Source organism: Helianthus annuus, chromosome 11 (genome assembly GCF_002127325.2).
Source record: "Helianthus annuus cultivar XRQ/B chromosome 11, HanXRQr2.0-SUNRISE, whole genome shotgun sequence".
NCBI lineage: Eukaryota > Viridiplantae > Streptophyta > Magnoliopsida > Asterales > Asteraceae > Helianthus > Helianthus annuus.
In genome coordinates, this window is record NC_035443.2 from 7,261,666 (window position 1) to 7,279,207 (window position 17,542).

At 36.6% G+C, this 17,542-nt stretch overlaps 2 protein-coding genes and 2 long non-coding RNA genes across 4 annotated transcripts; 3 read left to right on the plus strand and 1 right to left on the minus strand.

The window, feature by feature from the left end:
• Positions 1-462: 462 nt before the first annotated feature.
• LOC110891702 lies at positions 463-1,813 on the plus strand. Its single transcript, XR_002565494.2, has 3 exons — positions 463-586; positions 1,144-1,200; positions 1,642-1,813. It is a non-coding gene; the product is annotated as an uncharacterized LOC110891702 (long non-coding RNA).
• Positions 1,814-2,846: 1,033 nt separating this feature from the next.
• On the plus strand, positions 2,847-4,391 carry LOC118483960. The gene has a single exon (XM_035979780.1). The coding sequence runs from the start codon at positions 2,847-2,849 to the stop codon at positions 4,389-4,391; it is 1,545 nt and encodes a 514-aa protein (XP_035835673.1).
• A 3,220-nt stretch (positions 4,392-7,611) lies between these two features.
• On the plus strand, positions 7,612-9,807 carry LOC110891701. Its single transcript, XR_002565493.2, has 3 exons — positions 7,612-7,735; positions 9,051-9,107; positions 9,549-9,807. It is a non-coding gene; the product is annotated as an uncharacterized LOC110891701 (long non-coding RNA).
• A 6,037-nt stretch (positions 9,808-15,844) lies between these two features.
• LOC110887680 lies at positions 15,845-16,435 on the minus strand. The gene has a single exon (XM_022135255.1). It carries the CDS (start codon positions 16,433-16,435, stop codon positions 15,845-15,847), a length of 591 nt encoding a protein of 196 aa, XP_021990947.1.
• Between the last annotated feature and the right edge of the window lie 1,107 nt (positions 16,436-17,542).

Sequence of the window (17,542 nt, forward strand, 5' to 3'; positions counted from 1 at the left end):
TTTGAAAGTGTTTTCGTGAGAGCCCTGATGATCATAGTCTAGACTCGAGAAAGAATCCTAGTTTGCTATGATCGAGCCTCTGATACCCCGCTGTCACACCCTGGCTTTGCGGAAGCGTGGGTTCATTTGGTGTGACTTCTTAATACCATAGCAACAATCACAACAGTGCTATATGATAAAAACATGAGATATTCTGTAACACCCCAGTTTTCGTATGTCTTAATATAATAAATTAATAGTGAGGATTTAACGACAAAGAATGGTAAATATAAATTTTATCATTATACCCCAAAATATAAATTTATGAATAGGTTAACTAAGAATGTAAGAAAATAAAAGTTTAACCATCAAGTATAATGCTCAATATTTGAGGGACCAAAGTTGGGCATTTAGAAAGATAATTTAATTAAAATTCACAACACAAAACACACACATCAGATATATGTGTGCGTGTATGTGCGACCAGAAGAGGGCAAGGGAAGAACAAACCCTAAACAACACAAATCAATCAAATTGAAAGGGGATTTGAGGACTAAATGTATGCATGAACCAAGAATGTTGGTCCCTTAAGTGTTTCTAACATCAAGTAAGTCAAATTTTATGTTTTAAGTAATGTTTGATGAAGCGGGTTTTGTGTAATCCGGGATTAGATGTGTGATTTAACATGAATGCTACTTGATATGAACTTATGGGGGTTGTAATATGTGCAATTTTGAATGCATTGATAGCTTGGGGTAAAACCCACTTGTAATTGTAGGAAAATAGAGTTAAGTGAACTTTATGGAATGAATTGAATGATGTTGATGTTAAATAGATGTATAAAATGTGTTCAAATGGGTAATTTGATATAAATCATGTGTAATATGGATATGATATTGATTGTGAAAGAGTATATTAATCTTTGGGTGAATATGGGAAAAATGTGTTTAAGGTAGTTGTACTTTATGCTTTGTAGATAGTACGCACGCAATGTGTTCGATGAAATGCCTAAATGGGTTTAGTTATGGTTTCTACATGAATACTTGATAAGTCAATGTAACTCTTTATGATAATGACGTGTGTGATTAGTAGATATCATAAGGTACAATAAGGATTGTGAAAGTGATGTTTATGAAAGCTAAAGTGTAAAGTTATGACATATAGGCTCGAAGAAAGAAGAAGGAGCAAGTCACTCGAAATCACAAGCAACTCAAGATCGCGGTAAGTTCATATGAACTTTATGTACTATATTGGTAGATTATGAATGATACCATTTAGAACTATGATTTTAGTATAATTTCCCTTTATGAATCATGATTGAATAAGGGCAAAGAGTTTGTATGGAGAAATGTCCGAAAGATCAAGTTGTGGTAAAATTTAAAGGATCCGTCTATTAGGATGAAATGTTAAATAGAATGATAGTTAAAATGTTTAGGAATTAAATTTGCCATATGGGTCAAATGGGGTAAGTACATGAAGGAATGATATGTGGCGATTCATCACAAATGAATTGGAAAAGTGGAATGATGAATGTTTCCGAATGAAAGTAAATATGTTAGTAGGGTATTATGCTATGTTAACGGGTGAAAAAGAATATGGAACTAAAGGATTGTAATTGTTATGTGTTACGAACTAACAAGTGTTTGTTGTTATGAATGTTAGGTAAATCTCATGCTTGATTGCGGCGCATTCGGAGCGAACACACAATTGTCGACCTTTACACGCTTCCGGTTCATGTTGTTGATCATGAATGGGTCAAAAACTTCGTTTTGTCATATGATGTTAAATTGTGTCTAGTATGTTAGTAAGTAGCTAGAACTTCTAAATCTTTTGGTATATTTTGTACAATATTGTTCATGGTGAACCTTATGGTCACAACCTTGTGGTTTTGAAAAGTGTCGTAGAATATAATTAAAATGATGTTGTTAAAAGCAGGGAAAGGTTAAATTTTCGAACGGGTCATGTCAATTTTTTTTTAGAATTTGTATAAAGTTATGTTATATGTTAAAAAGGGGAACGGGCGTTACAAGTTGGTATCAGAGCCTAGGTTTGAGGGATTTAAGCATCAAATGCTTGAACTCAAACCAAAAGCTCGGGAGAAGTGTGTGTTCGATCCGTGGCGCAAAGCAAGTAAGTGTTCTAAATGATTACGTTATGAAATAATTTGCATTTCAATTTAAGTTGTTGTGGGACGTTATGAAATGATTACGTGACGTAGTGGAAGATATAGGATGAATCAGATCAGTTTGGGGGTTAATACGGGTCAAAAAGGAGTAGAAAAACATGAAAAAAACAATAAAAGTACGTTGGGCACTACCGTAAGTTACGGTGGTACCGTAATTTATGGTAGCACATGGGAGAAAGAATGGCTACCGTAAGTCAGTAGCTTGGCACCGTAAAGGGAAAGGGGTCACCGTAAGTTACGGTACCACCGTAACTTACGGTGGAGCTCATTTTCAGCCTATTTCAAAATACATTGTTCTGTTTATTGTTTTATTCATACGGAAGGTATTTAGAATGATATAATTCGATCCTAATGGGTAAGAAAAGTATATCAAGATGAAAGGGATAAAGAATACTATGGAGTTGGTTGTCGGGAACGTTGAGTTTCCAAACAAAGTTTAAGCATGGTTTAGTCATGAGTAATTTCTTTCACATATTAGAAAGAATGAGAGCTACGTAGCACTAGCATCGTCATATGATAGAAAGGATGAATGAATGTCTAAAATAAAGAATGATACGATACAATGACGATAAGGCAAGAAGTATGAATGATGAATGGAACGTGTCATGATAAAATGATGTTAAGACATGATGGTGGAAGAAATGAAATGAAATCTAATGAATGTAACGAATGTTTTATGTAGATGGCCGATAGGGTGAATGCGAATGAGGACGATGAAGCACGCCGAAATGAAATAAAAGCTATGGTTGTGGAAGAAGTAATGAAAGCAATTGAGGCTAGTATTCCCCGACTAGCTCAAGAAGTCGAAGGGCAAGTATTGGAAATAATTAATACCTCGGTAACGTCCAAGGTAGAAGAATTGAAAGAGATGATTAGTGAATTGCAAGTGAAGAAAAGCTTTCGGCGATGCACGTACAAGGAGTTCATGGCATGCAACCCCTTACCATACAAAGGGGAAGTTGATCCAATAGCTTGTCAAAGGTGGGTTTCCAGTACCGAGGCAGTGTTTACACGAAGTAGGTGTGAAGCGGAGGATCAAGTAATGTTTGCCACGGGCCTTCTACAACTTCGAGCAAAAGATTGGTGGGACGCATACTCGAAGGAATTGGGGGATGATAAGGTACGATCGTTGACATGGCAAGAATTCAAGGAGTCATTTCTGAAATATTATAGTCCACAATCCGCAATCGATAAGATTCAGGAAGACTTCTTACGTCTCAGACAAAAGGATGAAACGATTGAGGAGATAACAAACAAGTTCCTTGAGAGGGTGAAGTTCTGTGAGGAAATAGCGGGGACTGAGAGACAAAGGATTGTACGTTACCATGCTATGTTAAAGGCTGAATATCGGGAATTTGTAAACCCCTCCAAATGTGCGACGTTAAATGAATTAATTGAATGGGCAAGAGACAGAGAAATTGAGATAAAAAGGCAGGTTGAACGGGGAGAGAAAAGGGTAGCGGAGAAGCCTACCAACGCAAGCCCATCGAAAAAGGCAAGATATCAAGACCAAAGCAAGAAAGGGAAAGCAAGTGGTGAAATCCCGACTTGTAAGACGTGTGGGAAGCATCATTCGGGTGAATGTTTGTCTGGAAAGAAGGGATGCTACAAATGTGGACGAGAAGGACATCCGTTTTATAGGTGCCCCGAAAACTCAAAGGCGTGTTACAATTGTAATGAAACAGGGCACATTAAAGCGGAATATCCGAAACTCCAACAAGGAGCAAAGAGAGATGGAAAGAAGGATGAGCCCCCCAAGGCTCGCGGAAGGATGTTTCAGTTAACCTCGGATGAAGCTAAAGCTAGCCCGGACGTGGTTTCAGGTATATTCTTGGTTAATTCTATGCCTATGAATGTTTTATTTGATTCCGGGGCTAGTAGGTCATTCATTTCTAATGAATTGATAGCTCACCCATCGTTTAAGCTTGAAAAGATGTCATTACCCTTAGAGGTTGAAGTTGCTGATAGTAAAAGCTATTTGTTGCATGATATTTGCAAAAACTGTAAGATAATAATCGAGGATGAGGAATTTAGTATAGACCTTGTTCCAATGTACATGGGAGAATTTAAAGTAGTTGTACGAATGGATTGGCTAGCCCAAAACCATGCTGAAATTCAATGTGAAAAGAAAGTCATTCATATAGTAACCTCGGGGGGGGGGGGGGGGGAAACGGATAAGTGTTCAAGGGGAAAGGGTTATCAAGCCGAAATTGTGCTCTATAATTAAAGTTGTCAAACATGTGTGGAACGGGGGTAGAGCTTATCTATCTTATGTGATTGACACTAGTCGAGGTGTCCCAAAGCTTGAAGATGTGAACGTGGTGAATGAATATCCGGATGTATTTCCGGAAGACCTACCGGGGCTCCCACCCGAACGAGAAGTAGAATTTAAAATAGAGCTAAACCCGGGTGCAAAACCGATAGCTAAAGCTCCTTATCGGTTGGCCCCAACCGAAATGAAAGAATTGATGACGCAACTTCAGGAGTTGCTCGATAAGGGTTTTATTAAACCAAGTGTTTCGCCATGGGGAGCACCCGTATTGTTCGTGAAGAAGAAAGATGGCTCGATGCGAATGTGCATCGACTATCGAGAGTTGAACAAGTTAACGGTGAAGAATCGATACCCGTTGCCCAGAATTGACGACCTTTTTGACCAGCTACAAGGGGCGAGTTGGTTTTCAAAAATTGATTTGCGGTCGGGATATCACCAACTGCGTGTGCGAGAAGAAGATGTACCGAAAACCGCGTTTCGAACACGGTACGGACATTACGAGTTTTTAGTAATGTCCTTTGGGCTGACGAACGCACCAGCTGCGTTTATGGATTTAATGAATCGGGTGTGCCGACATATGCTTGATAAGTATGTAATCGTTTTCATCGACGATATTTTAATATACTCCCGCAGTGAAGCAGAGCATGCTTCCCATTTACGTGATGTGTTAGAAACGCTTCGCAAGGAAAAGTTATATGCAAAGTTCTCAAAGTGTGCCTTTTGGCTTAGAGAGGTACAATTTTTGGGTCATGTGATCGATGCGGACGGTGTTCATGTGGATCCGACCAAGGTAGATGCGGTAATGAATTGGGTACCCCCGAAGAATCCAAGCGAAATAAAAAGTTTTCTAGGCTTGGCTGGGTACTACAGGAGATTTATCCAAGACTTCTCCAAGATAGCCTCTCCTATGACAAAGTTAACAAAGAAGAATGAAAAGTTTATCTGGGGTGAAGAACAAGAAAAAGCGTTTCAGACTTTAAAAGAAAAGCTCTCAAATTCTCCGGTGTTGACACTACCGGATGGAACGGATGAATTAGTAGTATTTACTGACGCCTCCCGCCAAGGATTAGGTTGCGTATTAATGCAAAAGGGTAAGGTCATTGCTTATGCCTCAAGGCAACTCAAACAGCATGAAAACAATTACCCAACTCATGATCTAGAATTGGCGGCAGTCGTGTTTGCTTTGAAAATATGGAGGCACTACCTTTATGGGGTGAAATGTACTATCTTCTCGGATCATAAAAGCCTCAAATATTTTTTCGAACAGAAAGATCTCAATATGAGGCAACGAAGATGGTTGGAACTCATTAAGGATTACGATTGTGACATCCATTATCATCCCGGGAAAGCTAACGTAGTAGCGGACGCACTTAGCCGAAAGGAGTACCCGCCCCCGATTCGGGTAAAGTCCATGAAGATGGTAGTTACTCCTAAACTACTTGATGAAATTCGAGAAGCTCAAACGAAATCTTTAAATGCTGTTGACCCAAAGAAAGAAAGAACAAAAGGATTTATTCATGAATTGGAAGAGAATGCAAATGGTATGAAAACGAGGTATAACCGAATTTGGATACCCCGGTATTGCGAGGTGAAAGAATTATTGTTGAATGAGGCTCACAAGTCTCGATACTCCGTTCATCCGGGGGCTACAAAGATGTATCGAGACTTGAGGATGAATTATTGGTGGCCGGGGATGAAAAGAGACATTGTCAAATATGTTGCTAAGTGTTTGACGTGTTCCCAAGTAAAGGCCGAACACCAAAAGCCGTATGGAAAGTTACAACCCTTGGAGATTCCGGTGTGGAAGTGGGAACATATAACGATGGATTTGGTGACTAAGCTTCCCAAGACAAGAAAAGGGCACGATGCAATATGGGTGGTCGTTGACCGACTGACCAAAAGTGCACATTTCCTACCTATTCGAGAAAACTATAATTCAGAAAAGATGGCGGAAGTCTACATGAACGAGATAATATCCCGACATGGGGTTCCGGTGTCTATAGTATCCGATCGGGACACCCGGTTCACATCTCGTTATTGGAGGAAGTTTAACGATGAATTGGGAACCCAATTACACATCAGCACCGCCTACCATCCACAAACCGATGGTCAGACAGAACGAACTATTCAAACATTAGTTGATATGTTAAGGGCGTGTGTTATGGAATTCGGAGGAAGCTGGGATGATCAACTACCTTTGGTAGAATTCTCATATAATAATAGCTATCATAACAGCATAAAAATGGCCCCCTACGAAATGCTTTATGGAAGGAAATGTAGAACCCCGGTTTGTTGGGGGGAGGTGCGTCAACGAGAGATCGCGCCAAAAGAAGTAGTGACCAAGACGAATGAAAAGATTGATATGGTTAGGTCAAGATTAAAAGCAGCACAAGATAGACAAAAGTCTTATGCGGATCGACGAAAGCGACCAATAGAATTTCAAGTGGGAGATCATGTGTTATTAAAGGTCTCTCCATGGAAAGGAATAATCCGTTTTCGTAAACGCGGGAAGCTAGGCCCTCGATACATTGGGCCTTTCAAAATACTCGCCCGGGTTGGGGCGGTGGCATATCGGTTAGAGTTACCACCCGCGCTGGATGGGATTCATAACACCTTTCACGTGTCTCAGTTGCGAAAGTGCCTTGCGGATGAGACGGCATACGTGCCTATGGATGACATTGAAGTGGATAAGAAGTTAAATTATGTTGAAAAGCCCGTAGCAATCAAGGATTTTAAAGTGAAGCACCTCCGAAACAAATCTGTTCGACAAGTGTTGGTTCAATGGCAACATCGGAAGGGATCGGATCTCACCTGGGAAGCGGAGGATGACATGCAAAAGCACTACCCGGAATTATTTGGTACGTAGTCAGGTTTCGGGGACGAAACCTTTTATAAGGGGGGTGGACTTGTAACACCCCAGTTTTCGTATGTCTTAATATAATAAATTAATCGTGAGGATTTAACGACAAAGAATGGTAAATATAAATTTTATCATTATACCTCAAAATATAAATTTATGAATAGGTTAACTAAGAATGTAAGAAAATAAAAGTTTAACCATCAAGTATAATGCTCAATATTTGAGGGACCAAAGTTGGGCATTTAGAAAGATAATTTAATTAAAATTCACAACACAAAACACACACATCAGATATATGTGTGCGTGTATGTGCGACCAGAAGAGGGCAAGGGAAGAACAAACCCTAAACAACACAAATCAATCAAATTGAAAGGGGATTTGAGGACTAAATGTATGCATGAACCAAGAATGTTGGTCCCTTAAGTGTTTCTAACATCAAGTAAGTCAAATTTTATGTTTTAAGTAATGTTTGATGAAGCGGGTTTTGTGTAATCCGGGATTAGATGTGTGATTTAACATGAATGCTACTTGATATGAACTTATGGGGGTTGTAATATGTGCAATTTTGAATGCATTGATAGCTTGGGGTAAAACCCACTTGTAATTGTAGGAAAATAGAGTTAAGTGAACTTTATGGAATGAATTGAATGATGTTGATGTTAAATAGATGTATAAAATGTGTTCAAATGGGTAATTTGATATAAATCATGTGTAATATGGATATGATATTGGTTGTGAAAGAGTATATTAATCTTTGGGTGAATATGGGAAAAATGTGTTTAAGGTAGTTGTACTTTATGCTTTGTAGATAGTACGCACGCAATGTGTTCGATGAAATGCCTAAATGGGTTTAGTTATGGTTTCTACATGAATACTTGATAAGTCAGTCACAGCAGCATCAGTCACAGCAGCATCAACATTAGTGAGTTGGTCAGACAGTGTTTTAAGGGCTTGACAGTAAGCCGAGATATTTGGAAAGCCGTCCAGTCGGGTATTAGAGAATTTCTGCATTAGGTAAATGGCCCGAGATGCCTTGTTGTCGTGAAACAGATTCTCGATAGCCACCCACGCGTCATGAGCAGTGGACGTTTTGTCGATTATGGTGTGAAGAAGATCGTTGGAGATTGTGCTATAGAGCCATTGCAATACGATGGCGTCCAAGCGATTCCAGGTAGCCAAGGCGGAGGATGACTCGGGTGTGGTGGTTTCAGGTTTGGCTTTGAGGTGGTCTTCGACTAAATGAGCACGGCAGTAGAGGGTAAACAAGGTTGCCCAGGATGAGTATTGACTGGACTCGATTTCTAAGGTGAAGGGAATTAGGGTTTTGATATTTGTGACGGTGGTGGCGGGGTGGATTTCAGATTTGATGGTGATGGGAGAGGTGTTAGAAGTAGTAAGGTCATCGTCCCCCATGGCAATGGTTACAGGGAAGAAAAAAATCGAGGAAGCAGGTGAGGGAAGGAGGCGGCGAGTAGGGTTTTAGAAGAGGGATACCCAGACTCGTGATACCATGAAATAATATGAACCGTGATTATCTCATTGATATCCTTCACAATATATAATACAGAGATACAGGCTAAATATGGATATAGAATATTTACAATAATCACAATATAATCATGCCTAATATACGGATGCTATTAAATGTAACTCTTTATGATAATGACGTGTGTGATTAGTAGATATCATAAGGTACAATAAGGATTGTGAAAGTGATGTTTATGAAAGCTAAAGTGTAAAGTTATGACATATAGGCTCGAAGAAAGAAGAAGGAGCAAGTCACTCGAAATCACAAGCAACTCAAGATCGCGGTAAGTTCATATGAACTTTATGTACTATATTGGTAGATTATGAATGATACCATTTAGAACTATGATTTTAGTATAATTTCCCTTTATGAATCATGATTGAATAAGGGCAAAGAGTTTGTATGGAGAAATGTCCGAAAGATCAAGTTGTGGTAAAATTTAAAGGATCCGTCTATTAGGATGAAATGTTAAATAGAATGATAGTTAAAATGTTTAGGAATTAAATTTGCCATACGGGTCAAATGGGGTAAGTACATGAAGGAATGATATGTGGCGATTCATCACAAATGAATTGGAAAAGTGGAATGATGAATGTTTCTGAATGAAAGTAAATATGTTAGTAGGGTATTATGCTATGTTAACGGGTGAAAAAGAATATGGAACTAAAGGATTGTAATTGTTATGTGTTACGAACTAACAAGTGTTTGTTGTTATGAATGTTAGGTAAATCTCATGCTTGATTGCGGCGCATTCGGAGCGAACACACAATTGTCGACCTTTACACGCTTCCGGTTCATGTTGTTGATCATGAATGGGTCAAAAACTTCGTTTTGTCATATGATGTTAAATTGTGTCTAGTATGTTAGTAAGTAGCTAGAACTTCTAAATCTTTTGGTATATTTTGTACAAAATTGTTCATGGTGAACCTTATGGTCACAACCTTGTGGTTTTGAAAAGTGTCGTAGAATATAATTAAAATGATGTTGTTAAAAGCAGGGAAAGGTTAAATTTTCGAACGGGTCATGTCAAATTTTTTTTTAGAATTTGTATAAAGTTATGTTATATGTTAAAAAGGGGAACGGGCGTTATATATTCATCCATTAATAAAGTTTAGAAAAATCCCATTTTCAATCATCACAAAATAAGTTACAAACCTTGACTTGATTTAAATGAGTTCATAAAAACTTATCAAAAGGCTTTAAAACATTACTAGGTTTAGGGATATGTAACCCGTCCAGGAAGAGGTTACACCTTCTAAACCCTGGATGACTTCTTTATTCAAATGCAGCTTGAAAATACGTGCATACCGTGCGAGATCCGTTAGTTTCCTGAAATACATGTAGTTTGAAAAATCAACATAAAGTTGAGCGAGTTCATGTGTAAGTGGGTATGTATAACCCGTTGTAAAAATGTCTGTATGTATAAAAATCCGTGGTATGTAGCAAATAAGGAAAAAGAGATCACCAATGGTTTGCAAGGCCATTGATATGTGTGAAGTGCAGTAGGAAGACTCAAACCTAGCAGATTTTTGCGTCGGGTACCAAGTCACCACCTTGTTCATTCAGCGAACTCAGGGGTTGGGCTCGCAACACCCAGATAGATTTACCGCTATTGTCCCTCGGTCCTACACTAAGGATTAATGGCCTTCAGTTCCCGCCTACCCACTCACATAATCTAAGTAGTAACCCTCCTTACGCTAATCATACCATGTGTAAAAGTATTCGTAATCATAGTAACATGTATTTCACCCCCGCAGTTTAAAACTGAAAACAGGAGAAAAGGGGGACATGAACTCACCGAAGTGCGTCTCTAAAAAGTATTTCCCAGTCAACCTGCTGCGTAACGACCTACACGTACTAACTTCTATTAGACGGACGACCTGCCTTAGCTTAAAGTTTAATGTCTTAGAGAAATAGTTAGGCTACTATTTCGTAATTACACTTCGTAATTATTTGGTAACTATATTCCTTCCCAAGGATGGGGGCTTTAATACATGCGCGTTCGTATAACCTCGAAATATATCATTAAGTCTCACTTAATAAAATATATTTTATTTCGTTTGTCTAAAATACTCTACTTCCAAAATATAAATATTTTTCCCAAAAATATTATATTTTATTACATACCATTCTCCAAAATAATATTTTTATCAAAGTACGCATTTAAGAGTATTTTTCCAAAAATACGTAAGTTACGTTTGAAGTTCGGGTGGTAATAATAATAACGGTGTAACTTAAATATTTATTGTGAGGGCGTTAGTATTATTTTGGAGCCGTTATTATTCAGTATGTTCCAGTAATATTATTTTTACTCTAAAAATAATATTTACATAGCTCACAAAATAATCATAAAAATCTCACAAGCGTTACTATGAAAAATATATACTAAATATATATTTAACACGTTTTATTTATGAAAATCCCACCTCCGACACTTGGAACTTTTGTAATAAAATCATGGCGAAATTTATTTGGGAAAACAAGTTGAAAATATATTCATAACACTTGTTGTAAAAATATTTTCTAGGTGTTATATTTCTGGAAAAATTTCGCCAGAGTTTCCTCTGTAACTGGAGGTGGCCACGCTTACACGCGTATTATTTTCTTTTCCAAATTCAATCAACAGTTTTCTCAGTATCAACAAACAATATTCCAACATCAATCTAGTAAAAAATATACATAAATCGCAAACACATGAACTTGTGGGTTATGTAAAAGTGTGTAGTAACCTTCCAATATTTTTAGTAGATCTTCCTATCTTTATAAATGAAATCGGTTTCTTGAAAATCTTATTTTTGAAGAAAATGCATTTATACAACTTCTAGTCAAAAATCTCAAAAACATTCCTTTGTTAAATCCTTTTGTTACACAAGTGTCTACACACTTGTTTGTTCACAAAAAACACCTTTGTTTCAAGAAAGATCCGGCTTCTAAACATGATTTCATTTTACACTTGGTTCTTCGAAAATACCACTTGTAGATCTTTAGATCTACTAGTTTATAACTTCATTTTATAAGAAAAATCACTTTTACACAAGTTCATGTTCATAAGTAGTAGAATTCATCATCTAATCATTTTCATACCTTAACATACACTAGTTCATGTTCCATGAACATGACTTAGCCAGGTTAGATGACGATTCGAACTACTACTAGCATCAAACAACATAAAAGAATCATAACAAAACAAGTTTCGAGAGTTTTACACTAATATTTACTCATTAACCACCATGTTCATCTTCTTACAAGACTTTTAGTTTGTGATCTTTAGTGTTTATGATTTTCATCCGACAAATCTCTTATTAACCACTTTAGACAAGATCAAGAAGGTGATTAGAAGCACTTACAACTAGCTCAAGGCTAGGGAAGAATCTAGGCAAAAAATGGGTGGATAATAGCGTCGTAGAGAGGTCTTTGGCAATCCGTAAGCATTGAGACTCCTTATGTGTGATCCTTCACCTTTGAGTATGTATGGAATTGCAAGATCCAAGTCGGAAAGTGATGATGGGTGGGGGTTGGCTCTCGGCCGATTACAAGAGTGGGAGAGAAAGAGTGATCAAGTTTTGTTGAGTGTTTAGTGAATGATGAAGTGGTCTTGTGGTTCTACTTATAACCCATCTAACTTGATTAACCAAGAGGTAATATGCTCACTAGATATAAGACATATGCAATTAAAATATTCCAATGTGTAAGAGGATGTCCCCTACATGGGACCGATCGGTTAGAATGGGGGGGGGGGAGGGTTTGGTTTGTTTCCAACTTGATAGTTAATTTATAGTTAGTTTAAGTTAGGAGGTTAAACCAATTTCTAGTGTGTTATAATTTATAACGGGTGTTAGGGTACTCGAGGACCCTAACTGGCTCAGAAAAAGAAAAACAGTGTCATTGACAATATTTTTATGTTCCGGGTAAAGTCCGGTTGTTCGGTTGGATACTGATCCGTTAAAGTGTCAAACAAAGCTTTAAAGTGTCTTTATTATTATTTTTAGTGACACAAGGAGTTCCCGACACTTTGGAAAGTGTCTAGTATTATTTTTCCATGTTTTTGCACTTTACTAGTTAGCTTAAATGCTGAATTTTGTATTAAAGTGCAGAATTTTGTGTTTAAATCATGTTTTAGGCACATCTGGTCCCTATAACTTTCACCTAGTGACGCAGTTCTACAATCCTCACCTCCCTACACTTTCTACTAGTGTAGTAAACTATTCCCAGCTCATAATGGCCTTAGAGACAGTGTCTGTCTGGTGCTGGCTATGTCAGCACGTTTATTGGTTATCCGATTCATTGTGCTACTGTGCTATTGTGCATCAAGTTTGTCACTATAGTTCTATGTAAATACATGAAGTGTCAGCAATAAGGTATGATGCATGTATATGCATGTAGCAGAAATCAAGTAGCAGTTTAACCACAATTTTAAGCAAGCACAGTAATTAAGCACTAATTAAATATTAATTAATTCGTACGGATACCTGATTTGGTGAGGGTTGTCACAATTCCATAGACGAGCCAAACGGGTCGAATAATCAAATGATGCGAGGTTAATGCATTGTAGTATGATCATTCGGTCATCATCATTGTTCGTGAAAGACACATTAGAATACGAGAAATCAGTGTGTTAATTGTTAGAATGAAAAATCTTGGAATCGGGTTTGGGCAAAATAACCAAATCAAACAAAAGATGGATTTCTAGTGGCTACCGTAAATTACGGTATCCACCGTAATTTACGGTAGAGATCAAATGTTTACGGTGGTTTACCCCTGTGTTACGGTGGACCAGAATGATAAAATGACTACCGTAACTTACGGTAGATACCGTAAGTTATGGTAGAGTCTGGAAACGTTGGCTAAGTTTTGTATATTATAGCAAATCGATCCCGTTTCTAATGCAGATTCGATTAAACCATAAATCCATGAACTCTAATACTAATGTTTAATGTAAACATTTCAGTTTCTAGGTATTCAAGGATTACGGATGACTGTCAAGCAAGCTTTTGAAGAACCGAACATGAACTTTTGAAGCTTCCGCATAAATTAACTATGTTTAAACAATGTTATGATGTAAACCGTTTGCTAAACAACTTATGGATGTTTTAATTAGTCGGTAGATAACTAATGTTTGTTACCTTAGAACTTGGTTCTTGAAACTAACGCTTTAATTTAGACATCTTTTGTATAAAATCTTATGAATTATTACTAAATTCAAGTAGAAATTTTAAGGGTGTTACACTACTGTTTCAATTAAGTCATTCAAACTTTATTTGTCTCTCTAAAGTAATTAAACTTTAATTTAGTGTTCTAATAGTGTGTAATTACCAGGTCACCATGTTACCACTTTTTTCTTATTATTTTTTAATTTTTTAAGCTTATATGAATATCATTTATATTAAAAAAAACAAAGTTTAAACCCTAAAAAACCCATACATTTCAGTTTCAATCATCGATCAAATTTTTTTTATCAACTACATGTTCAAAATCTTATTTCCCTCAAAATATCAAATAATTTTTGAAAGCAAATCCTATCTCTTCAACTTAAATTCAAATCCATTCAAAATTGATTTTGGATTCATCGATCATTTAACTATTCATGAATCATTTCCCAAACCAAATCCATTGTTGATTGATTCATGCAGGTCAAGTGATGAAAAAAAGGGGTTTACTGGGTTTGATAAATTAATATTAATAAATGGGTTTGAGGATTGATGAATATAACGTGTGTTTTTAATAAGAACAGATACAGTCGAAATGTGTTGGGGATTTTGAGTAACATAAAATGTGTTTTTAATTAAAAAATAGGTTTAATAAGAAAATTTAATGGGATGCGTGTTGATGAATTAAAACAGGTTTAATAAAAAAATTACTATTTTTTACGACCAAGGAAACAAAAAAAAACATTATTTTACTAAAGGAAAATTGGATTTAAATAATCCCAACTTGCTCAATTTGGCCGATAATAATCCTAACTCAGTTATTGGCCGATAATAATCCGAACTGGTCCACTTTTGGCCGATAATAGTCCGCCGTTAGAAATAGCTTAACGGAGTTAAGTTTTTTTCCGAATTACAAACCGATGTTTTATGGATTTTGATCAGAACGAGTATACGAGTTGATTGATATAAAATTTACCTCGAAATACTGCCCCAAACGACGAAAACGGTGCTTCAGTTCGGGTGTTTAAACTTCCAATTAACAAAAATCAAGTCGTTTGAAGTACCGTTTCGAGGTAAGTTTTACATAAATCGAATCGTATCCTCGTTCTGATCAAAATCCATAAAACATCTGTTTGTAATTCGGAAAAAGGCTTAACTCCGTTAAGCTATTTTTAACGGCGGACTATTATCGGCCAAAAGCGGACCAGTTCGGATTATTATCGGCCAATAACTGAGTTGGGATTATTATCGACCAAATTGAGCAAGTTGAGATTATTTAAATCAAATTTGCCTTTTACTAGATATAAAAGAAAAAAAAGTCATTTTTAATTAAAAAAGCCAAGTCACTTTATGTATAATCCACTTAAGCAACAAAAAAATTATGACATGACACGTCATCAAGCTTACCTGATAACCTACAAATTACATAATATTGGAACAACATATAATACTTGAGTGACTTTAGAAAGACAAAAAAAGATTAAGTGACTTTAGTAGAATAAAGTGGAAACTTGATTATTATTCTGCAATTAGGTGTTGGAACCATTTCTCATCAAACTATAGAAGCAACTAAACTCCCTCACTTTAAATAATTAAATAAAAATGCTTTCCAACTCTTTATATTATTTAAAAAAACTACATTACACCTACAACTTTACCAATGTTAACTAGTGTATTTACCTTTTATTATTCTCCCATAATCAGTGGCGGAACTAGAACATTAACTCAAGAGTATCTCAATTTTTTTTTACCATGCAATCATACAATATTAAAAAAAAAAAACAATAAATAAATAAAGTAAAACAAATACCTAATAGATTTGTCTTCTTCTTTTTTTTCATAGCTTGAAATCGTTCCATCACATCGTCGTCTTTTACTTCACGTAAAAAATCGTTCCTAATTCTTGAATCTGCATGTCCAAAACCTCAATAAAAATGTCTACTTCAAAATGATGTCGATTTGTAATGACATTCTTTCGGTTTCTTGGATTACAATAACTTTCCGTCATATCCAACATTGTAATGTCATATTTTTTACAAAAGAAAGTCAGTTTTTCCAACATCGGCTCAAATCCATTTTGTCTTAAAGCATTTAATGCTCGTTTTGTACCATTTATCAAGTTGGCCGCTTCTAATAAATCTTTCCCTTTTTGTTGAAGGTGTTTTGAAAGAGCATTTGTGTAACTTAATATATCTCTTATCAAATGCATATAAAAAACAAACTCGAGTTTTTTAAAATAGGATAGAATACCTTTTGCATTTGTCCGTTGTTGACTGCAATCTCCATCTTCTTTAACATATTGAAGTACGGTAACAACTTCCGGAAACAATCTAAGCAAACTGATGATGGTTCTATGATGTGAACCCCATCGCGTATCACCGGCTCGTGCTAGGGAAACCTCTTGGTTTAATCCTTTACCCGTTTTAATTTCACCTTCAAGTATCTCTTTTTCCACTCTAGCCATTTTTTCCTCCCTTAACATATCTTTTCATTTGCAAGAAGCTGAAACCGTAGTGACAACCATGGAAAGGAATTCAAAGAAAGTTTTGACACCAGCATGTCTTTTTTGCAACAGCGACAATAACCAACTGAAGTTGATAAGCAAAACAATGGATGTAATTTCAGTTTGTAAGATTTTTTGAGGGGTGTCCTAGTAGTTGTTGAGGGGTGTCCTTAGTATAAAAATCGAAAAAAAAAATTTACACTACCGGAAAAAAGTTGAGTCGTAGCCCGTGCTACGCATCGACCTACAATAGGTCCGCCCCTGATTGTAATGTCATATTTTTTACAAAAGGAAGTCACTTTTTCAAACATCGGCTCAAACCCATTTTGTCTTAAAGCATCTAATGCTCGTTTTGTACCATTTATCAAGTTGGCCGCTTCTAATAAATCTTTACCTTTTTGTTGAAGGTGTTTTGAAAGTGCATTTGTGTAACTTAATATATCTCCCATCAAATACATATAAAAAACAAACTCGAGTTTTTTAAAATAGGATAGAATACCTTTTGCATCTGTCCGTTATTGACTGTAATCTCCATCTTCTTTAACATATTGAAGTACGATAACAACTTCCAGAAACAATCTAAGCAAACTGATGATGGTTCTATGATGTAAACCCCATCGCGTATCACCGGCTCGTGCTAGGGAAACCTCTTGGTTTAATCTTTTACCCTTTTTAATTTCACCTTCAAGTATCTCTTTTTCCACTCTAGCCTTTTTTTCCTCCCTTAACATATCTTTTCGTTTGCAAGAAGCTGAAACCGTAGTGACGACCATGGAAAGGAATTCATAGAAAGTTTTGACACCAGCATGTTTTTTTTTTTTTGCAACAGCGACAATAACCAACTGAAGTTGATGAGCAAAACATTGGATGTAATTTCAGTTTGTAATTTTTTTTGAAGGGCGTCCTAGTAGTTGTTGAGGGGTGTGCTTAGTATAAAAATCGAAAAAAAAAATTGCACTACCGGAAAAAAGTTGAGCCGTAGCCCGTGCTACGCCTCAACCTACAATAGGTCCGCCCCTACCCATAATTGTCTTGTAGTTCGGTTGGAATTCTATATTTGAAGCGGTG

Excerpts from the sequence above, each read along its gene's own strand:
- LOC118483960 (XM_035979780.1), top strand. The coding sequence starts at position 2,847 with ATGGCCGATAGGGTGAATGCGAATGAGGACGATGAAGCACGCCGAAAT.
- LOC110887680 (XM_022135255.1), bottom strand. The coding sequence starts at position 16,435 with ATGGCTAGAGTGGAAAAAGAGATACTTGAAGGTGAAATTAAAACGGGT.